This window comes from Melospiza georgiana, chromosome 23, assembly GCF_028018845.1.
Source record: "Melospiza georgiana isolate bMelGeo1 chromosome 23, bMelGeo1.pri, whole genome shotgun sequence".
NCBI lineage: Eukaryota > Metazoa > Chordata > Aves > Passeriformes > Passerellidae > Melospiza > Melospiza georgiana.
The window spans coordinates 10,466,285-10,489,438 of record NC_080452.1 but is presented as its reverse complement, the minus strand read 5'-3'; the positions used below and the strand labels follow the sequence as shown (position 1 = coordinate 10,489,438).

General features: G+C 42.2%; 1 protein-coding gene across 1 annotated transcript; it reads right to left on the bottom strand.

Annotated features, from left to right (window-relative positions):
- Positions 1 to 23,154, bottom strand: LRIG2 (leucine rich repeats and immunoglobulin like domains 2). The gene is made up of 18 exons (XM_058039618.1): positions 23,062 to 23,154; positions 18,681 to 18,752; positions 18,116 to 18,190; positions 17,491 to 17,625; positions 16,824 to 16,967; positions 16,550 to 16,693; positions 15,645 to 15,788; positions 15,277 to 15,420; positions 13,057 to 13,137; positions 12,158 to 12,229; positions 11,950 to 12,018; positions 10,305 to 10,468; positions 8,746 to 9,066; positions 7,392 to 7,673; positions 5,716 to 6,165; positions 5,105 to 5,254; positions 3,937 to 4,218; positions 1 to 3,040 (listed from the first exon to the last, which is right to left on the bottom strand). The coding sequence occupies exons 3-18, from the start codon at positions 18,184 to 18,186 to the stop codon at positions 2,814 to 2,816; spliced, it is 2,880 nt and encodes a 959-aa protein (XP_057895601.1). The 5' UTR covers positions 18,187 to 18,190; positions 18,681 to 18,752; positions 23,062 to 23,154; the 3' UTR covers positions 1 to 2,813.

Sequence of the window (23,154 nt, the reverse complement as noted above, 5' to 3'; positions counted from 1 at the left end):
TCAATGTATACAGCATTTTATTGTTTGGACATATATTACAATGGACAAACATATATTACATATACTATACAAAATATACATTCTGCTGTGAAAAAAATATAAATAGACAATAGGAAATAGCAAGAGGGAACAGAAGCAGCTTTGCTCTTGCTGCTTCTGATCCCCCTCAGTTCCTGTACCGGTAGTGCTTTGGCATTGATTGAGGCAATTGCTTGTTTTTACTGAAAAAAGAAAGGCCACTCTGTCCCTCTGCAAAGGGGAAACAAGACACACATGACTTTCTCCTCCAAGTCTACCAAAGAAGTTTTTCCACAGTGCAGCAAAGTGTCACCTACTTACAAGCATCAGCTATTTACAACCAGCTTATGGACTTTAAATGCTCATGGAAGGATGTAAATGCCTTAATTCAGGATTCAGCTTTTATAGGCCAATCTCTCACAGAAATCAGAGCAGCTTTAGCTGCACTCTCTGACAGCCAGCATAGTCCTGGTATAGACAGTAGTGATTTTAAAGCCCTGACCCAGGACAAGCAGGTCTCACCTACCTAAAGTGAATTCTCTTGCTCCAGGGAGTTGTACCCCAAGTACTCTCAGGGTCTGGATGATGCCAGCGGCACTGTGACAGATGTGTGAGCTCAGCTCCTACAAAGCGAGAGAGGAATGAAAGAAACAGGAATAAGCATTTGCCAAATGGTGATGAGAGAGCAGCAGCAGGGACGTGGTTTTCCCACTGTTGGGAATCACAAATGCCAGCAGCACCTTGTCCCAGTAGGCTGAGTGACTACGGGCTGAGAGAGCAGCCCAAAACGATAAGGCTTTGCTGCTGCTATAGTTTCATGGCACGACCTTTTTCATCTGGATTTAAACTGACAGTGCTGGGTCCCTGCAGCAGGGAGCACTTTGGATTCAGAATAAGCACCGTGCCTTAAATGCTGTCTGGGAAGGAAAGTCTGGAGGAAATAAAACCAGAAAGAAACAAACTGATAATTTATTTTTTTTTAAAGACTTCACCTGTCAGAATCCCAAAATTTACACACCTGTGTTTCTCTCTATTTTACCCAAAGGTCAAGGACAATTGCATCCCCTCCCCACTAAAGCTGCTGTCTACCCAAAGCAGCCATGCTGGCTTTGAGAGCATGGGAAGAGGCCTTAAAAATATTTACTCATTTGCAAGGTTTTGACTATTACTCCTGTCTAAAGAGCCATAGGAAAAGCATCATTAATCCCAGTGTTTCTCCACTCATTTACTCAAATACTTCAGTCTCTAAATTCTGCTGTGATTCTGCACGACTAGACCTAACAATTGAGTTGCAAAGTCCAGTAATGGATCAATGGGAATTCTCACATACCTACAACTGAACTGGGCCAAAAAGGGGTTTCTTTATAAAAATATCACACAGATGGCTTTATTTGGGTCCAAATCCTATAGCTCCAAAGCAGACAGTAGAGACCAGGGAGTAAGCACCTCACTCTAAAGGCGTGACCACAGAGCACAATGTACCTGCTGAAAACCCATCCCTAAGGAGTCTTTTAACACCTTCTACAAAAAGGGGCATTTTCCCCCAAAAAGAACAACTTTCCAGGAAGCCTTTATAATGTCATTTGTCATCCTGATTTTCTCAGGCACATCTCACTGAAACTATGGAGTCTGAGCTTCCCCTGTGTCAGCAAGATCTTTCAGTAGTGAGGGGTTCCCTGCATTGTATCATTTCTCACCTGTCAAATATTTAAATATTTTGACCACACCAAGATTTAAGGGAACTATTAGTTCAACAATGTAGCCTGATATTTTACAACAGAAAAGGATCAGTGTTTTAAATTCCATATGCCTTTGGCTATGCAGAAGAAATAAGTATTCATCAAGTGCTCTCTCAATTTACCTCATGCTTTTTTATCACCACATTCTTTTTAAGTTCACTTAACTGTCAGCTAGGAAAAAAGTTCACTGAACAGTCAGCTGGAGACCCTCTCAGCAGATACAATACAAAGGGTTTTTTTTATAGAGAAAAGCTTAGATACACCTTGAAATTCTGCTACTATCATGAAATGAATCAGCTTGCAGCCAGGCACACAGTTGTAGGCAACAATGAAATTCATCAATATCACAGTTCTACCACATATCTATAAGTAAATGCACTTTTCAAAATAAAGACAGCTCTATTCCCTCACAAACAAGCTTTCAGTCCCCCCAAGCTCCCCATATGGCTTGATAAGCAGCTGTCAAGACTAACAGTATGATACATACTTTGGCATAATAAAAAATAATTTACATTACAGTCAACACATTTATATGCTTAGTGTATACAAAATATTTATAAATGCGAGTTTATTTACAACTAGAGTCCATTATTCATAGAAGAAAACAAGTCCCAAATTCAGACTGGCAACGGACACCTGCCAACAGTCTAAGGAAGGAAAAGCTGGCCAAGAGTTTTACACTTACAGTTCCGGGGGAATTCCATGAGGAGGCCCTGATGGTTTGTTTCCAAGCAGACAAAACACTGAAATAGCTACACACGTTCTTCAGAGCTTTCCAAAACATGCACCACCACAAAGACTGCTTCCAGCATCACACAATCCATGTTTTAATGTTATTTTTGCAGATAGAACTAATTTTCCATGTGTTCTCTGGTGCACATTCCCATTTCCAATGGAAAAATTGCAGAAAAAAGGGCATGTGCCATCTCCTCCAAGAGTTTGACTCTTTAGTACTTGCAGACACATACACAAGCATCTTTGGCCTTGGGGTTAGTACTGAGGTAGTAAATACAGTCAGTCAAAATGTGGATTTGTTTTCAAGGCTTTGCGAGTGTTTTATGTGGTTTCACTGTGGTCATGAATGTTCTGTGTCCTGTTAAAATCAAAACTCTCCTCCCGCAGCCTGTGGCAGGGCCTGGGTGATGCCTGGTCCTGGCCACTGTTGGCAATACTGTCGCTCCGGAGCGGCTGTGGGGCCTCATGGGCCAACGGATGGTGCAGGAACTGCGGGTGAGAGCAAGCCAGGTCTTTGCTGCCTCCCCAGAGAGGAACCTGGAAAGGCTCTGAAGGAGAAAAATTAGAAGATAAACAGAAGAAAGTTCATAGAATCAAGGAATATCCTAAGTTGGAAGGGACCCTCAAGGATCATGGAGTCCAACTCCTGGCCCTGCACAGACACCCCAACAAATTCCACCCTGTGCCTGAAGAGCATTGTCCAAACATTCTTTGATCTCTGGGCAGCTTTGGGGCCATGACCATTCCCTGGGGAACCTGGGCAGTGCCCAACCACCCACTGGAGGAAGGACCTTTTCCTGATACCCAATCCAAACCATTCCTGACAGCTCCAGCTGTTCCTCAGGTGCTGTCACTGCTCATAAAGAGCAGAGATCAATCACACTGAGATTTTAAAAAGATTTGAGCTCTGTGACTCAGCAATTACAATCCTTCTGAGATTATTTTCTCTGCTTTTGAAAGTATATTTTACTAGATTCTCTCCTTTTCCAGCAATCTCTTACAGTAACCAGGAACACACAGAGCTTCAGTGCGAATTTTTAAAAAGGTGATCTGGAAGAAAGTCAACAGAAAAATAACCAATTTAGGGAGTTCTTTGAACTTCAGGCCAGCTCAAACAGAAAGGCTATTTGAATTTCTTATGTGAAGCTCCAACTTTCGGTTAATACATGTCCTTAAAGTATAAGGAAAGGCTCACATTCACAAACTTAAACGTGCAAATTAAGAAATTCTATCTTTTTAACATCACCCTCTTCAATCTCAGGTACTGGATGCAAGCTGTTGCTCGCTGATGAAACATGGGCATTTGGAGAACAAGTGGTTTAACGTGAGAGTTACTCCACAAACTACTGGCATTTGAAGCTGTTTGTCAATAGTGAAGGGCAGCATAACGAAAGCCAAAGTTATTAGGGAATACAAAGCAACAAAAGGAAAAGTGGACACTCACCAATAATCTGCTGGGAAGAGATTTTCTTATCACTTTTTTTGTCATGGTTGGCAAGGAAGACAGGCACATCTCTGTCTGCTAAGAGATTACCCAGAGCATTGGTTTCATTCTGGGTGTGTGCTGTGTACGTTTCCTTGGGCATCTGCACCATGAGATTCGGAAGGGCTTGATCCAGGGGGTCCTCCTCGGTGATGAAGGCATAGGGACAGTACTCTCGCGTCCGGGAGTAGATGTTGGCATTGTCATAACAATCTGAGCAGATCACTAATGGTGCTGCACCACCTGATGAACACAATGGAAAAATAAAATACTCTCAAAAGGATGAGGATGCCAGATTTCCACAACCTTTATGTCCTGGTATGAGCATTTATTATAGCAGCACAGATTGAAGGGTCTTTTTACAGTTAAGGGAGTAACAGAGTACTTGGCTTGAGAGGTCACATGAGAAATCACTCAGGTTCCCCCATTCAAATTCTCCACAGCAGTCCCCTTATGAAGCTGACCAGGGGAACCATAGACATGTTCCCCTATTTCATGGGCAAAAAAGTTCAATGCAGGTGCAGCCAGCTTGGGCACCAGGGTGAAACAGCCTAGGGATTAAACTGGGATACCTGCCCACATCCAGCTTGGACCTGGCTTGCCCCTGCATGCCCACACACATCAAAGCTGATGATAAACCGGTCACTTAGATGAGCTGCTTCTCAACTCCTTCCTCATACAGACTCTAGTGCAGTGGGACTGGGCTGGAGGGACCATGGATGGGTGTGAAAAATTTACACCGAGGATCAATTTTCAAGCCAGCCTATATAACGAGTGATGAGTCCTCAGCATTTTGATGACAAAGAAGGCATCTCTGTAAGCTCAATGAAACGAACATCCAGAAAATTGTCCCAACAAGGTAGGGAAATAGTGCAGACCCTTTAGTTATAACTGTAACTAGACAGCTAACCTTAAAACAAACTAACCAGCCAACCTTATACCAAGGATAGGAGTCACAGCTAGTCATTTTCCAAGCAAAATCTATTTTCCACCTCTTCTGCCTGGGCTCTTGAGATGCCAAAGGAAAGAAACAGGATAAAGATCTATCTTGACACTTAAGCTGTGAGGATGAGACTGTGCACTGGCATCCTGATGAGGCACTGGCAACACACCTGAGGCCTCTGCTTACCATCTGTCCCTTTGTGCATGTAGCTGCCAGCTGGAGGCATCAGCTGCTGATGGCTCCCTGCCTCCAAGCTACTGTAGCCTTCCTGAGGCTCAGACAGTGTTCCTTGGGAGGACAGGTAGCTGGGAATGTCAGCAGGTAGGTTCATCTCCTCTGCAAGGCAGAATTAACATTGGCAACATTAAACAGTGTAAAGATTTCAAGGTATTACCACCACTATTCCCCACGTTAACAAGAATATCCAGAATTTCAACTTGCATGTAGGTATCATTTTTCTACCTCAATAATTACACAGCCAGTTCAAAGTTGACAGGGCCAGAAAGATACTTTACACCTATTATTCCAGGCCCTGAAAACATTTCTAAATTTCTTCAAATATCTACTTCCAAACTTTACTGTTTTCCCTCAATGTAGGGCAACCTAGTGTATAAGGAATAGAATTAGCACACTTCTGGTATTTAAAAGAACTAAAATTGAGGAATTTGAGCAAAACCCTGAAGGGATTTTAGAAGGAAATCTTCAGTTCTTTAATCTTATCCATTTGTAAATAGCCTAGAAATATCAAGTGTTTTGCACTAAAACCAGGACCAGAGACTGTTGATTTGACACTTAACCCGTGTTAGTGATGCTGTAGTCCTCATTCTTTCTCCTCATGTGGTAGATGACGATAACCCACACCAAGGATGTTCCCACCACACAACACACAACGACGATAATCACAATCCCTACTGTTGTCCAGCCATCCTCTTCATGGACAATGGCACTCTGGGAAGAATCACAGTTGGGGGAAGCCAGGACATTTAGGTAAATATGGCCACGCTCAGTGCCTAGTGTGTTGGACATGATGCATGTGTACTTCCCAGCATCCTCCAGTCCTGCATCCACAATGATGAGAAGCTGATTTGCTGCAGCGAAGAAATGCCGCTCGGTGACTGTCAAGGGACCATCGTCCTTGGTCCAGTTGAGGCGAGGGGCAGGACTGCCACCAGCTATGCACTGCAGGACAGCAGTTTCACCTCGGGTCACTGTCCTGTCCTCCAGGGGCCTCATGAAGGAAGGAGTTTCTGGGACAAAAAGTGAAATTGTAAGATAACTTGAAAGAATCATGGAAAACTATTATGGTTTGGGTTGGAAGGAAAATCAAAAATCATCCTGTCCCATCCCCTGCCATAGACAGGGACATCTTCCACTAGACCAAGTTGCTCCAAGCCCCACCCAAGCATCTCGAGCACTTCCTGGGATGGGGCAGCTGCAGTTGCTTTGGGAAACCTGTGCCACTCCAATTCTAAATTTGGCCATAATGTTAAGAGTCTGGAAGGAACTGACCTTCCATTATTACTCAGCATAGTTCACAGGATGGGTCAGCTTGGAAGGGACCATAGTGGGTCATCTGGTTCTACCTCCCTGCTCAAGCAGGGTTATACCAGAGTACACGGGACAGGATTGAATCCAGGAACATCTCCAGTGAGGAAGACTCCACTCTGGGCAGCCTGTTCCTGCACAGTAAAGAAGTTCTTCCTCACATTCATGCAGAGCTTGCTGTGCATCAGTTTCTGCCCATGGCCTCTTGTCCCATTGCTGAGCAGCACCAAGCAGAGCCAGGTCCATCCTCTGACCCCTCCCTGCAGACATGGACACACATTGATGAGGGCTCCTCTCAGCCATCTTTTCTCAAGGTTGAACAAGCCCAGTTCCATAAGCCTTTCACAGAATCATGAAATCATTTAGGTTTGAAAAGGCCTCTAAGATTATCAAGTCCAACCATTCACCATTTCCTTATAAGAGTGATGCTCCAGTCCCTTCATCATCTCTGCAGCCTCTGCTGGACTTGCTCCAGGGACTCTGAATCCCTCTTGTCCTGAGGAGCTCAGAACTGGACACAGCACTCCAGATGTGCCTCACTAGGGCTGAGCAGAGGGGCAGGATCACCTCGCTGACCTACTGGCAATGCTCTTTCTCATGCATCCCAAGATCCCATTGGTCTTCTTTGTGGCAAGTTTGTTACCTGTGACAAAATTTGCTATAAGGCAACACAAATTACTTTCCTGATCTACACTGCTGGACTAAGATACGCCACTCAGCTCCCTGCAAAGATCACACGAACTCCAACTCCACCAGGCAGCTCTGCAACTCAGGTTCTAAAGCTTCACTGTGTAAACATCACACCAAGCGCTGCTCCATGTATTTTAACTTCATTTTCCACCATTTCAACTTGCTACTTATAGCTAAGCTACACTTCCACCGCAGATGTGCAGGGATCCATCTGCCAGTACAGGCCAGTCACACTTACCCAGCACAGTCAGGGTAGCATTGGCTGACAGTCCCCCTGCGATGTTCTGGGCCATGCAGCTGTAGATCCCCATATCTTCCATCTTCACATTTGCAATGAAGAACACATCATCCTCAGGCATGACATGCATCCTCCTCTCTCTTGCAGCAGGGAAGTCTGTGCCACCATCTTTCTGCCAGGAGATCTGTGGGGGTGGGTGGCCCTCAGCAGCACACTCCAGGCGGGCCATGGCCCCGGTGCGGATAGTGAGATCCATGGGAGTTTTCAGGAAAGAAGGGAGCTCTGGAACAAAGGGGACATCAATTCAGCATTTTCATTATCAGGTAAAATGCAGCAAAAGCTCCACAGTAGAGAGGAAATTTGAAAGCGTATCTGAAACACTCCATAAGAGAGAGCAACAGATTCTTCTGAAGAACTGCACAAATTTTCAGTGGTTATTTTTAAGAATCTTTCTCCCAAAATTTAAATGCAGTACCTACAGTGTTCATAGAACCACAGAATGCTCTGATTTGGAAGAGCTCCTTAAGACAATACATGCCCAAGGGCAAGGACACCTTCCACTCTCCCAGCTTGCTCCAAGATCTGTCCAGCCTGGCGTTGAACACTTATAGGGATGGGGCACCCACAGCTACTGGGTTGGCTCTAGGCAGCCTGTGCCAACCTCACAGGGAGAAATTTCTTCCTAATATCCAATGCAAACATACTCTATTTCAGTTTAAAGCCATTAAGTTCCTCTAAGATGATGAAGGGAAGAAGATGATTTCTCATGGAAAGAATCAAGGGAAAAGTCTTTGTCACATTTTTCTTCTCTGCTAACAGGGAAGGCAAGCTTCCATCTCATCACCTCTGCTCTGAGGTACTGTGGGGACCAGTGGTCTGCTGACTGATGTGAACATTGTTTATTTTGAGGGAAGGGAGGTAAGAAGAATCATGATGGCTAAAATAAAAAAAAAATACTTCACTTTTGACTTTTCAGAGTTTTTACCACTTATTTTCTGATGAGTCTTCCCCAGTTTTACAAACATGTGGGAAAGGTGCTGAGTTCTGAGTAGACAGTAGAGGGAGCTTTTAGTTTAAAGAATTCCACCTCCCATTAACAAAATGAACAACTAATTGTGTTCTAATAACATATGGGAGATAAATGCCACTGTCAAAAAAGTGAACAGAGGCTTTTCATCCACAAAAAAAAAAAAATCACTTCTTTCCAGCTTTATAAAATCATGTGTGATACATCTAAATCCCATTGATATTTGCAAGAGTATTTTGGGCCAGCTTTAGTGAAAAATAGACTTGTAGCTACCTAAATGGAGTTTTGGGTTCAGAGTGTTTCTCCTTTTTTACCATTATCACTTACCATTGACAGTCAGCTTGGCTTTATTGGAATAATTGGAGCCAAAGTGATTGGTGACAATGCACTGGTATTTCCCTTCATCAGTGAAATTCACATTGAAGAGGTGCAGGACAGTGGTGTATTCCAGCACCTCCCCACTTTGCTGCTGGTACCTGGCAAAGTTCTCAACGTCAGCATCATAGAGGACCTCGCTGTCTTTGCGCCAGGCCGTGGCCATGGGCGAGTCACTGCTGCTCACAGCAGTGCACATCAGGGTCACATTTGTGCCTCGCAGGGCCACCGTGGTCTCTGGGTGCACTCTGATCTGCGGTTTAGGGAAATTATCTGAAAAGAAAAGCACAAAGATCAGCTACTTTCCCCTTAAACTTGAATTAACATTGCAAAAAAACTCACTCAAAAGAATGCAAACAAAACCAAAACTTTGGGAACAGATGTCCTACTTGAGGGGCACAAATTCAGCTATTTTGAGCTGGGAATCAAGCTGTGAAGGAGGCAGAAGAATCAGCATTGAAAACAATCAGTGTAGAAATGTGGTGCTAAGCAGCCCTGCCTTTTGTCCAACTTCTGAAACTTGCTATATTTAAATCACACTCAAAAATCCTGCTCAGCTGAAGAGCCAGACCATTTTATGAAGGACTGAGACTTACTTTCAGATAGTTTAAGTACCCTGAAGAGCCTTGAAGTTCTACAAGCACAAAGCATAACAAGCTGGAACTCCACTAACTCATCCCACCCGATGAAAATTATTTCCATATCCATAAATTCAGCCAAGACACTCCCACAGGCACATGCAGAGCTCTGTCAGATGCCACTGTGGTGGTACTGGAGTGAAGAAGTGGGTGCATGACCTACATGATTACTATTGTAGCCTTTGCCACCAAAGCAATGAAAGAATTGCACATACACAAATAACTGTTATAAATTTGCTCACCAGGAAAAGGAAACATCAGGCCTGCCACAGGCTTCACACAGACTCTGGGCAAAGAGTTTCAGACCACCATAAACATCACAGTTATGGAACACCAGAAAATGTGCCAGAGCCTGAGCTACTCTAATTTTTGCCCAGAGCTGTGGCTGTCCCATTCCTGGAAGAGCTCATGCCAGGTTGAGCAGGGCTTGGTGCAACCTGTTCTCAAGGAAGGTGTCCCTGTCTATGGCAGGGGTTGGAACTGGATGATTTTAAGGTCCCTTCCAACTCAAACTATTTTATGATTCTGCAATATTCTGCTGGTACGGGCAAGAAGCAGGAAGAAAGTGTCAAACAGACTTACAAAGCTAAAGGTAGTCATAAGCAGGGAGAATGAAAGCATAATCCTTTCTTACTAGTAAGCTAAATAAAAAACAATGCCCAAAAGCACTACTCCTTTGGGTTAACTTCAGTGCTCAAACACCACAAAACAGAGCAAAGAGATACAGAATTAAACCCCAAACTTACAGCAGACTGAGGGATGTACATGGGCACCATGGCCAGGACCAAGTACCTCCCCAGAACTACAGCCTGATTTCAGCTACATGACTTGTGTTACTGCACTTTTGTATCAAAAGTCACTAAAAATACAAACCACAAACAAAGTCATCAGGATCCACACTGAGAAGGCTTTGTCCTGCCAACCACTCAGGGTGAGCACAGCTGACACTGACAGCCTGCAGCAAATGGTTCTCACTCAGCCACTGGGGCAGCCATTTCAACTGGCAATCACAAAGCAAACTGCTTGTGTTCAACACTCTGCAGAAACAGGGCAAAACAAAAGGGTGAGTGAAATTTATTTCACATGCATACATGTGATTTCACACAGCAAAGCAACTTAAAGCATACACATACAGACATATCATATTTACAGTATTATTTTATACTTGCAGGTATTTATTATAAAATCTTGGGTATTTATGCTAGAATCAGTCTCTCTATATCATCATTAAAACCTAACATTTCATTTTAATCCTGGAGAATATAAACTCAGAGTTTCAACTTCTAAAAAAACAATCCCAAAACCACTAAGCCTGTCTTTACAATTATCTCATTCCTCTTTAAAGCAATTTAAAGAACATAACATCGCAGCGCAGCTTCATGTTTCAAACTAAACACAATTGCCATTATGAAATGAGCAAAAGCCTCAATTCTCATTTTAATGCCAGCTGATAAATATTTAAGGCCAAAAGTGATTTGTTTCATACAGATATCAACTGCAGCTCATTTTCTCTGCTCCACAGAAAACCTAACAACAGAAAGCAATTGATGGGTCTCTTCTTTCCTACCATCTGCTTTCAAAGTTTCCCAAGTATTATTACTCATTTGCTGGAGAGCCAGACGCCACCTCTGAACTGACTTCAAGACATGGGGGCTGAGTTTTATTTGCCATACTCCAAATATGAGTTTGACTGACTTGCGACAGTCTAGCATTTAATAAGAAGTGATCTATCCTAAGACGCAGCCAATCATGGGAGAAAAGAGGCACCAAACAAGCCAGGATTCCATCCTGCTCTTTGCCTGCACATATCAATGACTCATTGCTTTTAAAATACATCAGAGGAGGCAACTTTAATACCTGAAATAGTCTCCTCACAGCAGCAGATCTTGCAGACTAAGTCCATCTGGCCAAGGTTAACTAATGGAGTAGCAAACAGTTTTAGACCAGATTACAACAGTCAGAGACTTTATCTCACAGAAAGGACTGCAATACAGTAGTATTAGTCTGGGGTGTGAAGGTCATTTCACATTATATTACTTCAGATGTCTGAAGACCACAAGAGACCCTATCAGCTTAAACATCTGCTGAGCACGTAGAAAATCTTGTCTAGCTGTGAATTTTAAAGCCTTTCCCTAGCCCCCAAAAATAGGAAGAAAAACACAGGATTTGCTAATCCCCCTGAGAGATTCCTGATGAATTATTTGTTTTGTTCACTGTCTACATGCAGTACTGAGCCTGCTGCAAAATCAGGACAGGAAAAGCTTAATGGTTCAGTCCTGCAAGAAAAAGTTAACTCCTCCTAATTGCAAATAAGGAAATGCAGTTGAAGATTTTATCAAACCTTAAATCTAAATATTCTCCTACCAACTTTGAGTTGATATTTTACCAGCATTGCTGCAAATATTTCACAATGAAAGCAGGCACACTTCAGAGAACTTCAAACAACCCTACAATGGCTGAATAATTCTTTCCAATGCAGGGCTTGTAAACAATCTCTAAATAATTGCTGTGAACTTACAACTCCTTCAGCTGAGCCTGGGCAAAGGCATTTTCTTGGATGGACATTATTGCATTGTTGCTTAAATCTCTGTAAGTTAAGCAAAGAGTACAATGAGGAGTCAGTGTGATTTCATATGCTGCCTTCAGTTAAATACTTGAAAATCTCACAAAGAACACAAGACTAAAGTTGACAAATAATTAGGAGTTCTACAAATTAAAATACTTACAGATGTTTAAGTCCTTCGAGACCAGAGAATGCTTTTTTGGTAATTGACTTAATTTGGTTTCCCTGCAAGATTCTGAAAATAAAGGCCCAGAAACCAGTCTGAATGTTAATATGAGTTCAGAAACAAGACCCAAAAGAAATACCCTATGATGCTTAACTACATTTTTTTTCTAATTGTAGCTGAGATACAGGACTAAATACTATTCTTTTTAGCTTAAAGGCTCAACTATTTTTCCTGAGAACAGGGCTTCTTTTCTATTTTCAACTTAGAGATTTGGATCAGAAATGTGTCAGAAAATAATTTAAGTCAGGAGGATGAAAGAGCAATAAGTAGAACTTGGGAATGGAGCAATAACTTCCTAATACCAACCTGCTACCACCACACAACTTCCTGACCGCACCCTCATACCAGGCTATTTGTTATAAACAAAGTTTGTAACTACACAGGATGGAGCTTCCCAGAAAACACCGCGGCACTGGATGAAAAGTGCACAGTCTAAGTATCAAGCAGTTTGTTAATGCAATAGTGTTTCAAATTTGCTCAAAAATACTTTGTATTTTGGGGGTTGTTTCTTTGATAAGTAGTAACTTCTACCCAAACCAAAGAAACAAAATGACAATCATCACACAGAGGGAGTGAGGTATTCAATAATAAATGCAGTCAAATACTTATGCTTCATCTCATCAAATTGGTGCTGTGAGGAAATGCAGTGCTACATAGATCTAATGCCCCTGAACAAGGAACCCAGGACTACATCGAGTGGTTGTTACACACAAGTGGAAACACTGTGACAAAGGCTTTCCACCTTATATCATTGACTGACAATTACTTAATATTTTGCACTCTCCCTCTCTGCATGCCTGGGAAATGCTGTTGCTCCCCTAATTTGTAATACATACAGTTTATCCAGCCTGCTGAGTCCCACAAAAGCTTCATTTGCATCTTCTATGGCCCAGGAGATCTCATTGTTCCGCAAGTCCCTGCAGGAGAAGACATTTCTCAGAAAGAAGACTTGGAACATCATTCTAACCAGGGCTAGTGGTGAGCTGGGGAAGACAGGCCAGGTATGGGGCTCTGGCACACCTGCAAGGTCTCAAATCTTTTACAAAACTAAACTTGTCAGGAAATGAATTTCTCACTTCAGAGGGGCAAAAGGGAAAACTTCACGATAAGTGCTGCAGTAAGCACCACAAACAAATTCCACAGCAGAACTTCTTGATGTGGCATTTAAGGAAAGCCCCAGTCTGACCAGTACTTTTCATGTGATGGACTATATGCCAGGAGCTGGGAGAGGCTCTTGAAGCAAGTTGGTTCATGTAAGGGAATTAACCAATACACCAGCAGCATTAACCTTCACAAGTAACAGGCTTATACCAGCATTAGTCCATTAAGGAATTACACCCAGGCTACAGTGTAGGCCTGCCAGGCACACCTTGGTGGCTTTTTCAAGATGAAGTTGATATTCTGCTCACAAATCTTGTTATCAGCTAATGGTATTTCTGACTGACCTCAGCATAGCACTTCAGCTCCTAGTGGAGAAGAAAGGTCTGAACAGCAAAAGCAATAGAGTAATACAGTTTGGAGAGGATTAAATGCTCTTCAGAAAGAAGATTAAATAAATTCACTTGCATTTTTAGCCTGAATGGCATGGACTGAGCCAAAAGCAGCTGTTTTGATACCACCATGCATAGAGAGGAGTGTGTTTAAAGGAAATCACACTGATAAAAAATAGTCTGCCCTGTGTTTTACCTGATATTCTGCAAACAGCTAGATGAAGCTTCCAAACAAGTCAACTGACACAAATCTAGCTACATACACAGGGAACTGTATATACCACTGATATAAGCACCTCTTTCCCTGTGCTAATGAGGGGAAAATGAAGTATCTACTTTCCCATTATGTGAGACTGTAAACTGTGTAGAACACTATTGTGGAAGAGACTGGGATCAACCTCCAGGATATCATCAGTGGTAACAACAATTTTCTTAACTTTTCTTTCTCTGAAATATAGAAGTCCTGCTAAAACCACACAGAGAAATACATACACCAGCTGTAGTACCAAACCACCAGCACACAACCAACAACGGAACTAAAACCACACGGTATCTCTCATTTTTTGAAGTATTTTTACACTCCACTACTCAGACCACTCAGCAAAATGAGTGAGCAGCCCAAAAGAAAACCCCTCATTGTGTGAGAGAGGAGTTGGCTCCTCATGCCTGGCTGGGCACTAATGCTTGGAGCCTTGTTAATCACCCTTGCTCTCCATCATGCACATTCCAGTCCCAAAGCAAAGGGCCAGGCCCTCACTGTTGACATCCCTGAGAGCCCAGGACAACTTACTAATTAATCTGCTCTTGTTCTTTTTCATGCTACTCTAAATCTAAGAAATTAGGTTTAATTATTTCATTAAAAGGTTGTATTAAGGTTATCAGAGTACAACTGCTTACATGAATCTCTCTGGTGAATTTGCTTATTTAAGCATTTATTTAATGAAGTGACAGAGGGGTTATAAATTTTCACTCCTTTCTCAAGTACTGTTGTTTAAGATAATTACAGCTGTTCAGATCTACTTGGCACAGGACTGAACCTCTTCAGAAATATCCAAGATCTGCCAGAAAAAGTCCTGGCAAGTGCAAAGCTGTGCCTTAAACAGCAAGAAGCAACTTTACACCCCCTGTTACGTTTGTGAGGTCAGAACATGAGCAAGATGGGCTAAACCACACCTTCTTCAACACAGAAAGGTTCAGTCCTTGGTTTCTGAGGTTCCAAATCTAAGGAAACCCTCTAGAATAAAGAGCTCCAAGCTATTTGCTCCACAACTGGAAACACAAGGCACTCACACCTCTCAGAAGCCACAGAACACACATCTGAGCACCCAAGGTCACCAAGTCATTGTTTCTTACTACCTCTGCAATTGGCTTGTTTTAGCTGGGCTGGAATTCTGTCATCTTGGCAAGCCAAAAGATTATCAGCCCTTCCACACCTGCAGGCAGGACACCACCAACAATGATCTCAGGCTCCTACAGTGCAATATCCATTGTCTCTACTTCCAAAAGCTCCACTTAAACTAAAATTGCATTAAATTGAAACTTCTGTTTGAAGTTTTCTGTACTTACAAGGTTTGAAGATTTGTCAGACCTCTAAAGACACCATCAGCAATGTGACTAATGTGATTGTCACCCAGGTTTAGCTTCTCCAATAAACCAAGTCCCACAAAGGCAGATTCCTTGAGGCGAGTGAGCTGATTGTATGACAAGTCTCTGAAAACATTCAATACACACTTTAAAGGCATGCAATGATTAAGATACTATCTGACTTGATTAACTATTGTGTTCTAATCTCTCCAACAGAATACTTATAATTAAAATATATCATCACCATGAGCCTAGCAAGGAAATTGAGTACTTCCTTCAGTAATTAATTCTTGCCAATCAATAACTGCAACATTTCAAAAATCCCCAATGAATAGTAGCCCAGGACTTACAGCTCAGCAAGTCTTTGGCAGAATTCCCATGCATCTGGGCTGATCCTGGTGATGGCATTCTGGCTAACATAGAGTTGTTGCAATGTCCGCAGCCCATACAGCCAGCCCTTGTTTACTTCTGTTAAGTTATTATGTTCCAGTTCTCTAATGAATTAGATGGAAAAAACATTTGCCAAATAGATAACCAATGAAACATCTACTTACAAAATTTCACCTTATGGATGTCAAAATTATTTATTAACTTTAAGCCTCAGACAACACAAAATGCATGACTCTTTCAATCCTGTTGAATTTTTAAAAAGTAACTAAAGTATATGAAGAACTGAGTAATTAAACACCAGGGACGGGTGGCAGAAACAAAACTGCAATCTCTATTCTCAAAAATAGCTTCTTAAAAAAGAAGTCTTCTGCTAACATCACATCATCTATCCTTGTGTTCACACTGTCAAAGTCACAGTGGAAAGAACAACCCCATGTTATGGAGACTGCAAATAAAAACCAGCAAAAAGCAACTACAGAGGCAAACATTCTTGATCAGCATGTAGGAAGAAGCTGGAAAGAGGACCAATATAAAGGAATCACAAGACTAGTTTGTGTTGGAAGGGACCTCAAAGATCTTCTAATTCCAGCTCCCTGCCATGGGCAGGGACACCTTCCACTAGACCAGGTTGCTCTATTCAACCTATTCAGCCCTGCTCTGCCTGGCCTCAAACACTTCCCCAGGAATGGGGAAATGTATCTTGCCATTTCTGAAGAACCAGACATGACAAAAATAATGGGAGAACTATTTTCCTATGATTTTGTCAATATCTCAGCACAGCCTTGATATAAGGGGAACCATACAGGACACAACTCCAAGAGCCATTTTCTTTATGCTATAAAACTCCACAACTAGGCATACTCACAATTCCTCTATATTACCCAGGCCAAAGAATGCTCCATCCATTAATCTGCTAATCCCATTGCGCTGCATTTTCAAGGATTTTAAGGATTCCAATCCTTGGAATGTAAGACTTTCCACTATTTTAATCCGGTTCCTTTTCAGTTCCCTTTCATAAAGATGACAGTCAAATATTAAGACACTTTGCAACAAGCATCACTGTGTGAAAGTCAAGAACATGCTGAGATTAACAGCTCAGCTGTAAATGTTGTTCGGATGTTTTCAAGACTGTTACTTACAGAAACTGCACATGAGGCAATCTGAAGATCTTTGGTGGAATCATACTAATCCTGTTTCTGTTCAGTTTTATCACCATTAGTGAGCTAGATAAGTTATCAAGGCAACCTGCTTCTAGAGTAGTTATTCTGTTGTTACTCAGGTTCCTAAGGAAGAAAGGAAGAAGGAAGGAGGCCTTTCAGAACACAGAAAATTTGATGAACACAATGGCACAAGCACCTCAGAGCAACCACTGATTAAGAGAACCCAAGACCCTTGCTAAGTCACATGAGAAATCTAAATCACCAAGCTAAAGCCTTTTTCCCAAAGGAATAGGTGTGAGGAGCTGATTTTTACAGCATGTCCATGTTTCAGTTAGAAGTGGTTAACACAATGTCCACAGTGATCTACTCAAACAGGGCAGAAATTATTCCCTGTCCTTGATGGCTTATGTACCTGCATTCTGACAACAGCAATTGCTGTTTTCTGTGTTACTTGGGAAAATACAATACAGATTGGTATGAAAACTATTTTATTTAAAGGACATCTGTAGCTCCATTAAGCACTGCTATCAGCTCAAAGCTGTATAAGGATGTTGACTTTAAGACACTAATTTAAGATTAAATGAGGTCTCCAACACTATCATTGTGGAGCCAGGAATCCCAGAGACAGAAGATCACTCATACTTACAGGTACTTCAGTTGCATTCGTGGAAAGGAAGAGGCTTTGATTTCTGAGATAAGATTAGAACTAAGATCTAGATTTTCCAATGAAAGGTAGACCTGGAGTTGCTCAGCATTTATTTCTGGAATAGTATTGTGCACCCTGAAAAAGATCAGCAATAAATATGATTATCACAATATCTCATCCTTCTGGATGCACAGCTGAAACAGCAAGAGGGTTCTGTATATCAACTGTACTAGTGAGCTTCATGAATGGGACATGCACAACATGCTTACAAAAGTGTTAATTCCTGAAGAGATACTGCAAATCCAAGAGCTATTTGCCACCATGACATATGAACAGATTCAAATTCTGAGGCCGATAGATGAACTGGTCCTGTGGGAAGTTCCTGGACTGAATCCCACCTGTTTAAAGCTGCCTGCCTTGGCTGACTGAATTTTATTGGTAATTTAGGGTGACTTGATTGTCCAACTGATTTGTATTTCTTTAAAGAGTGCTTACATATTCCCTGATGCTCTTCATGTGAGCAGTATTTCAAAAAAAAAGATGTTTTCCTACAATTTGATAGCAGAACTCTAACATGGTTCTCCCATTTGTTAAACAACAAAAAGGCAGATGAGCTATTACTTACAATGAAAGAAGAGTTATATTGGAAGTTGTTTCTCCAAAATATGGAATTTCACTTAGCTCATTGTAATTCATTTTCCTTAAATAGAGGGCAAAAAAAAATTACATCAAAGACACTTCAAAGAGGAGAAAAATCCTTCTGTATACAGAAATAATTCATATCAATGCATTTAAAAATTTTACTGTATTAACAATACTTAGTAGTTGACAAAAAAGATTCCTCAAGAGCTTAAATACTAACAATTTGAACAGTGAAACATGCTAGCTTTTCTCATTTTCATGGATACTATTACTTCTCTTTCATTTAAAATCAGCTATAGCCAAAACAAATACTCCTTATTGCTCTTTAAAAACACTGGTCTTCTGCTCCTTCATGAGAAAGGTTTCTGCTCACAACACAATAGTTTTATACATAAAATGTGCTGCCAATATGGAGCATCAATTTTTAATTAACTTGCACTGAATATTTCTGCAAGACAGACCAGGTATCTTGTTTATCTTGACATGCAATAAAACATTCTAATTAGAAAGGATATCTTTAGACTTTATCCTCATAAAAAACAACTTACACTTCTTGGAGTGTAGGGACAGACAAATCAATGCTCCAGTTGGATGATAATAAATGATTATGACTTAGATCCCTAGAGAACAGAGAAAAAAGTTATTTAGTTCCTGGAATAATAATAAAAAGCTCAACAAATCCAAAACATGTATACATTATGCAATCTCAAGTTTGAAACTGCATTTATGTATTTTATATGGTTGCTCTTTCACTAAAGAAAAGAGCTTGTTTTAGCGATCACTCACAATTAAAAGTCTACACAGTTCTGTTTCTCCATTTGCATAAAAAAACTTTAGTTAAAGCTTCTTGATAGGAACATTGTACTTGACCACAGAATTCTGGCTTTAATCCAGAGCTTTATTAACAACACTTGTCCATTACAAGAAAGAAAAACTTTGCAGGGACATGACAGCAATTTCTTACAAAACACCCGTTATTGAACCGCTTTCATTTTCTCAGCTTTCCAAAGATGCTGACTAGCCAAGGCAGGCTTATTTTAAAGGAACAATATACACAGAATTCCCAAACAAGCTGAAGTAAAGAGAACCCTGAGGCTGGGAATCTTACAAACAGATGCTTTAGCACCAGCTGGTTTTACTTATTAGAATCAAATGCAGGAGCTGAACTCTTTCAATGGGCAAGAGTCATTAAATCCAGCTTTAATGCTCACATTGGGTGTTGGTGCTATTCCCATTGCTGTAACTTTACAGAGTATCTTACTTTTGCCTTGGACTTGGTGCATAAATGCGACAGATGCATCCATTTCCGAGCACAGGCTGCCTCTAGTCATGATGGACCAAAAAAATCAGGTTTGTGATGGAAACCTGGTCCCAGCCATACCAGAAAACACAGGCAGATGTCAGTCCAAAAGGTGAAACAAACCCATCTATGTGACATTTTGCTGGTACAAGTCCAGCACAGAGGTCAATCTCTGAAAGCTCATGCCAAGAGCCTGAATCATTGTGTATCAGGCAGGCAGCAGCTATGCTGACACAAGAGACAAAAATCACACTTTGCAACCAAAACTCTATCTATCTGTTAAAATGAATATTGTAATGCAAATTAGTATAATTCAAAATATTTCCATTGACAACGATGTTTGGACAAGCCACAGCATCCACACATTCCTCTGTTCCTGCAATAGCTTTGGACCTTTGCTTGACTCCAAATACACCAAGGGCCAAACCTGATCCTGCAAAAATCATTAAGTCCAATTCCTGGTCCAGAAGAGGTCAACCTCAAAATTCCACCGCATGCCTAAGAACATTGTCCAAACACTCCCTGAGCTCTGGCAGATTATTTTTGATCTGTAAGACCACAACCTACTAAAAGACAACATGGACTGAAAATTGACAGACTACAGTATAGTACAGTTGTTAACTTTCACTCAGGTTCAGTGTAAAGATTCTGCTTAATTATTAAAATCCTGGGTGTCATGGCAAGTCAGGCAGTTCTTAATGTATTCTTTTAATTACACCAAGATGCAAGTTATACAGATAGAGCAGTGTGGGTTTGGAAACAATTGGAAAAGAAAGACTCAAGAGAACCTGGAGAGAAGAACTGCAGCCCGTCGCAGAACTATTCTGCAGCTCTGCTTCCTCAGTACATGTGATAATTAAGCCAGCCCTAAACACTAGGAAAAACACAAAAACAACCAAGCATGAGCTGCTTCTGAGCAGGCTTCCCACCTCAGGGGGCTGAATGCTCAAGACACTCTCTCCAGCTGCCCACATTCTCCTGAACCCTGCTCAGCCCCAGCCTCTGGGCATCCACAGGAGCCTGGCACAGAGAGGTGGAGGGAAATACGATCCCAAATCCCAGCAGTAGAATTTCCTGAATTTTTCAAACATGCAGGCACCCAGCCAGTGCTGGCAGTCTAATCTTGGAACAGAGTGTTTAACCAGAGCAGGAAGTACTAAGCCATGCTGTTTCCAAAGAACCAGTGCACAACAGATGGAGGAAGGAGACAATGGACATGGAAGATAACGCTGCACCCCTCAAGGTGTGCAGATACTCCACTAATGAGCACAACCAGGCCACGGGGTTCTGAGCCAGACCAACCTGTATGTCAGGCACAGCTAGCGGGCACTGACATACATCTTGGAAGCAAGATTAATACACATAGAAAACTGAAACTTTATTTTTCTAAGGCTTTCATGAAGACTATAATACAATATGTTAGCTGGGTAGGGAACCTACAACAACCTTCCAAGTCCACCTGCCTGACTACTTCAGGACTGACCAAAAATTAAAATTATTCAGGACACTGAATTCCTCCAAATCCCTCCTAAATACGTGGCAATGGGGCCAAGGTGATGAGGATGTGCTAACATCCAGTTATCACCCCCAGAAACCTACTGTCGAAATACCGAGTTAGAAATTAAGATTTTAATTCAGAAAGCACGGGAAGTATTTTTCTATTATTACTCAGATTTGGACTACAACAAAGTTTTCATTACAATAAGTCCTCTTTCAAGAAGTTGGGTAGAGTTGATATTTAAAGTGATTCTGACATTATTTATATCTACATTCTGTTACTAATGCTTTTCTTTTTCAAACAGACCAACTGATCACAAAAAACCAGAATTAAATATACTGGATGATTTTCTGTGTTTAGAGATAATTCAATCACACAGCTAAGATTCCTGCTATTCTGGAGAACCAGATGCCATTCCCTTGTTCTGGAAAAGCCAAAACCAAAGAACCCATCCTTTAAGCAGCCTTTGTAACTGGGAGGCCCACGCTGTGCAGAATACAGAGCAAACATGCAAAATTTGTATTTTAGAGACTCATCTGGTATTGTGTATAACATCATCTAAACATTCATTTTCAGCTTAAGTGGTACTCATCCCTTAAGTAAATAAAACAGAACACACATACCAAAGTGATTATGGATGATGAAGAATGATCCTAATTCAGCCAAGCTAAGCATACTGTGGCACTGTAGAGGTGTTGATGCAGAATGCAGGCAGCCAGTTGAGCTCACCCAAAACATCTACTGGGAACAGAACTTGCTGAACTAATCAACTGATACCTGAACTACTTCTATTCATCGTCTGTCTGGTTACCAGGATATATAAACACACCTGCCACTATGGGACTAGAGGCAGTGACCACCAGCATTGTGCTTCTCTCTGCTCCTACACACAGGGCTGGCATTCCTTACTCCAAAGAAACTAATGTTAAGAGGCAGACATACCAAAAAAAAAAATTCATAACTCCCTAACTTCACAACACTTTTCATCACCTACCAGGTTAGCCATAAAACATATATAACTTCAGAGGCAAAATGAAGTTAGTTTCCTGAGTACTTCCATCATGAAAATCAAGTTCTGTTCTGCTGGCTTCAATAAAAACAAAAGGTGAAAAATAAAACCAACCTGCACGCACACACTGGAAGCACCACCTGCAAGTAATTTGAGAATTAGGAAAATGAAGAATTTTTAGTCCTCAGCACCAGTTGAAATGGTATCACAGAACTAATAGAGAGAAGCACATCAGGGACTTGATCATGTGAGGAAAATTAGGCTTTTCTTAATTTTAAACAGCTGGTATACATTATAGCTCATTTAGATTCAGAATTTCTAGAGTAGTACTAGTGAAGAAGAAACATCACCCATGCTTCATTTGCCAAAATCCTGAAAGCCACAACAGAGGATAGACACAGAATGGATAAAGAGCAGCTCTGAGGAGGACTTGGTGATGTTGGTGGATGAGAAGCTCAACAGACTCGTGCATCTGCAGCCCAGAACACCTTCCCCTCCACGAGTCCTGGGCTGATCCCCAAGCATGAGCAGCAAAGGAGGGGGCGATTCTGCCCCGCTCAGGTGAGACCCCACCTGCAGAGCTGCCTGCCACCCTGGGGCACCACCGCCGGGTGCTCCGCCCGCAGCCCTCCGGGCTCCGTGAGAACATCCCGCGGACAAAACCACAGAATCTATTAGGTTGGAAAACATCTCCAAGATCACTGAGTGCAACCTATGACCAAACAGCACCCTGTCAATCACACCACGGCACTGAGTGCCACGTCCAGGCGTTCCTTGAACACCGCCACCTCCCTAGGCAGCCCCTTCCAATGCCTAATCATCCTTTCTGTGAAGAAATTCCTCCAGATGTCGAACCCGAACCTCTCCAGGCACAGCTGAAGACTATGTCCTCTTGTCTTACCGCTTGTTACCTGGCAAGAGAGCCCGACCCCCAGCTGGCTGCACCCTCCTGACAGGAGTTACAGAGCGAGATAAGGACACCGAGCCCCGAGCCCTGCCGGCCCTTCAGCCCGAGCCTCGCACCGCCCCCGCCGCCGGGCCCCAGGCCCGCACCCCCGCCAGGCCGAGACCTGCGCACAGCCCACCGCCCGTCCAGCCCCGCAGTCCCCGGCGCTCACTCACAGCCCCGTGGTGCCGGCGGGCAACGGCGGAATCCTCCGTGGGCCCGGCCCGCTGGGCAGGCGCTGCCGGCTGCAGTCCAGCAGGCCGCGGCGG

Excerpts from the sequence above, each read along its gene's own strand:
- LRIG2 (XM_058039618.1), bottom strand. The coding sequence starts at position 18,186 with ATGAATTACAATGAGCTAAGTGAAATTCCATATTTTGGAGAAACAACT. Across the intron at positions 13,138-15,276 it reads CTGACAAATCTTCAAACCTT|GGACTTGCGGAACAATGAGA; the intron begins GTAAGTACAGAA and ends CTTCTCCTGCAG. Across the intron at positions 5,255-5,715 it reads CTACAGCATCACTAACACGG|AGGAGATGAACCTACCTGCT; the intron begins GTTAAGTGTCAA and ends TCTGCCTTGCAG.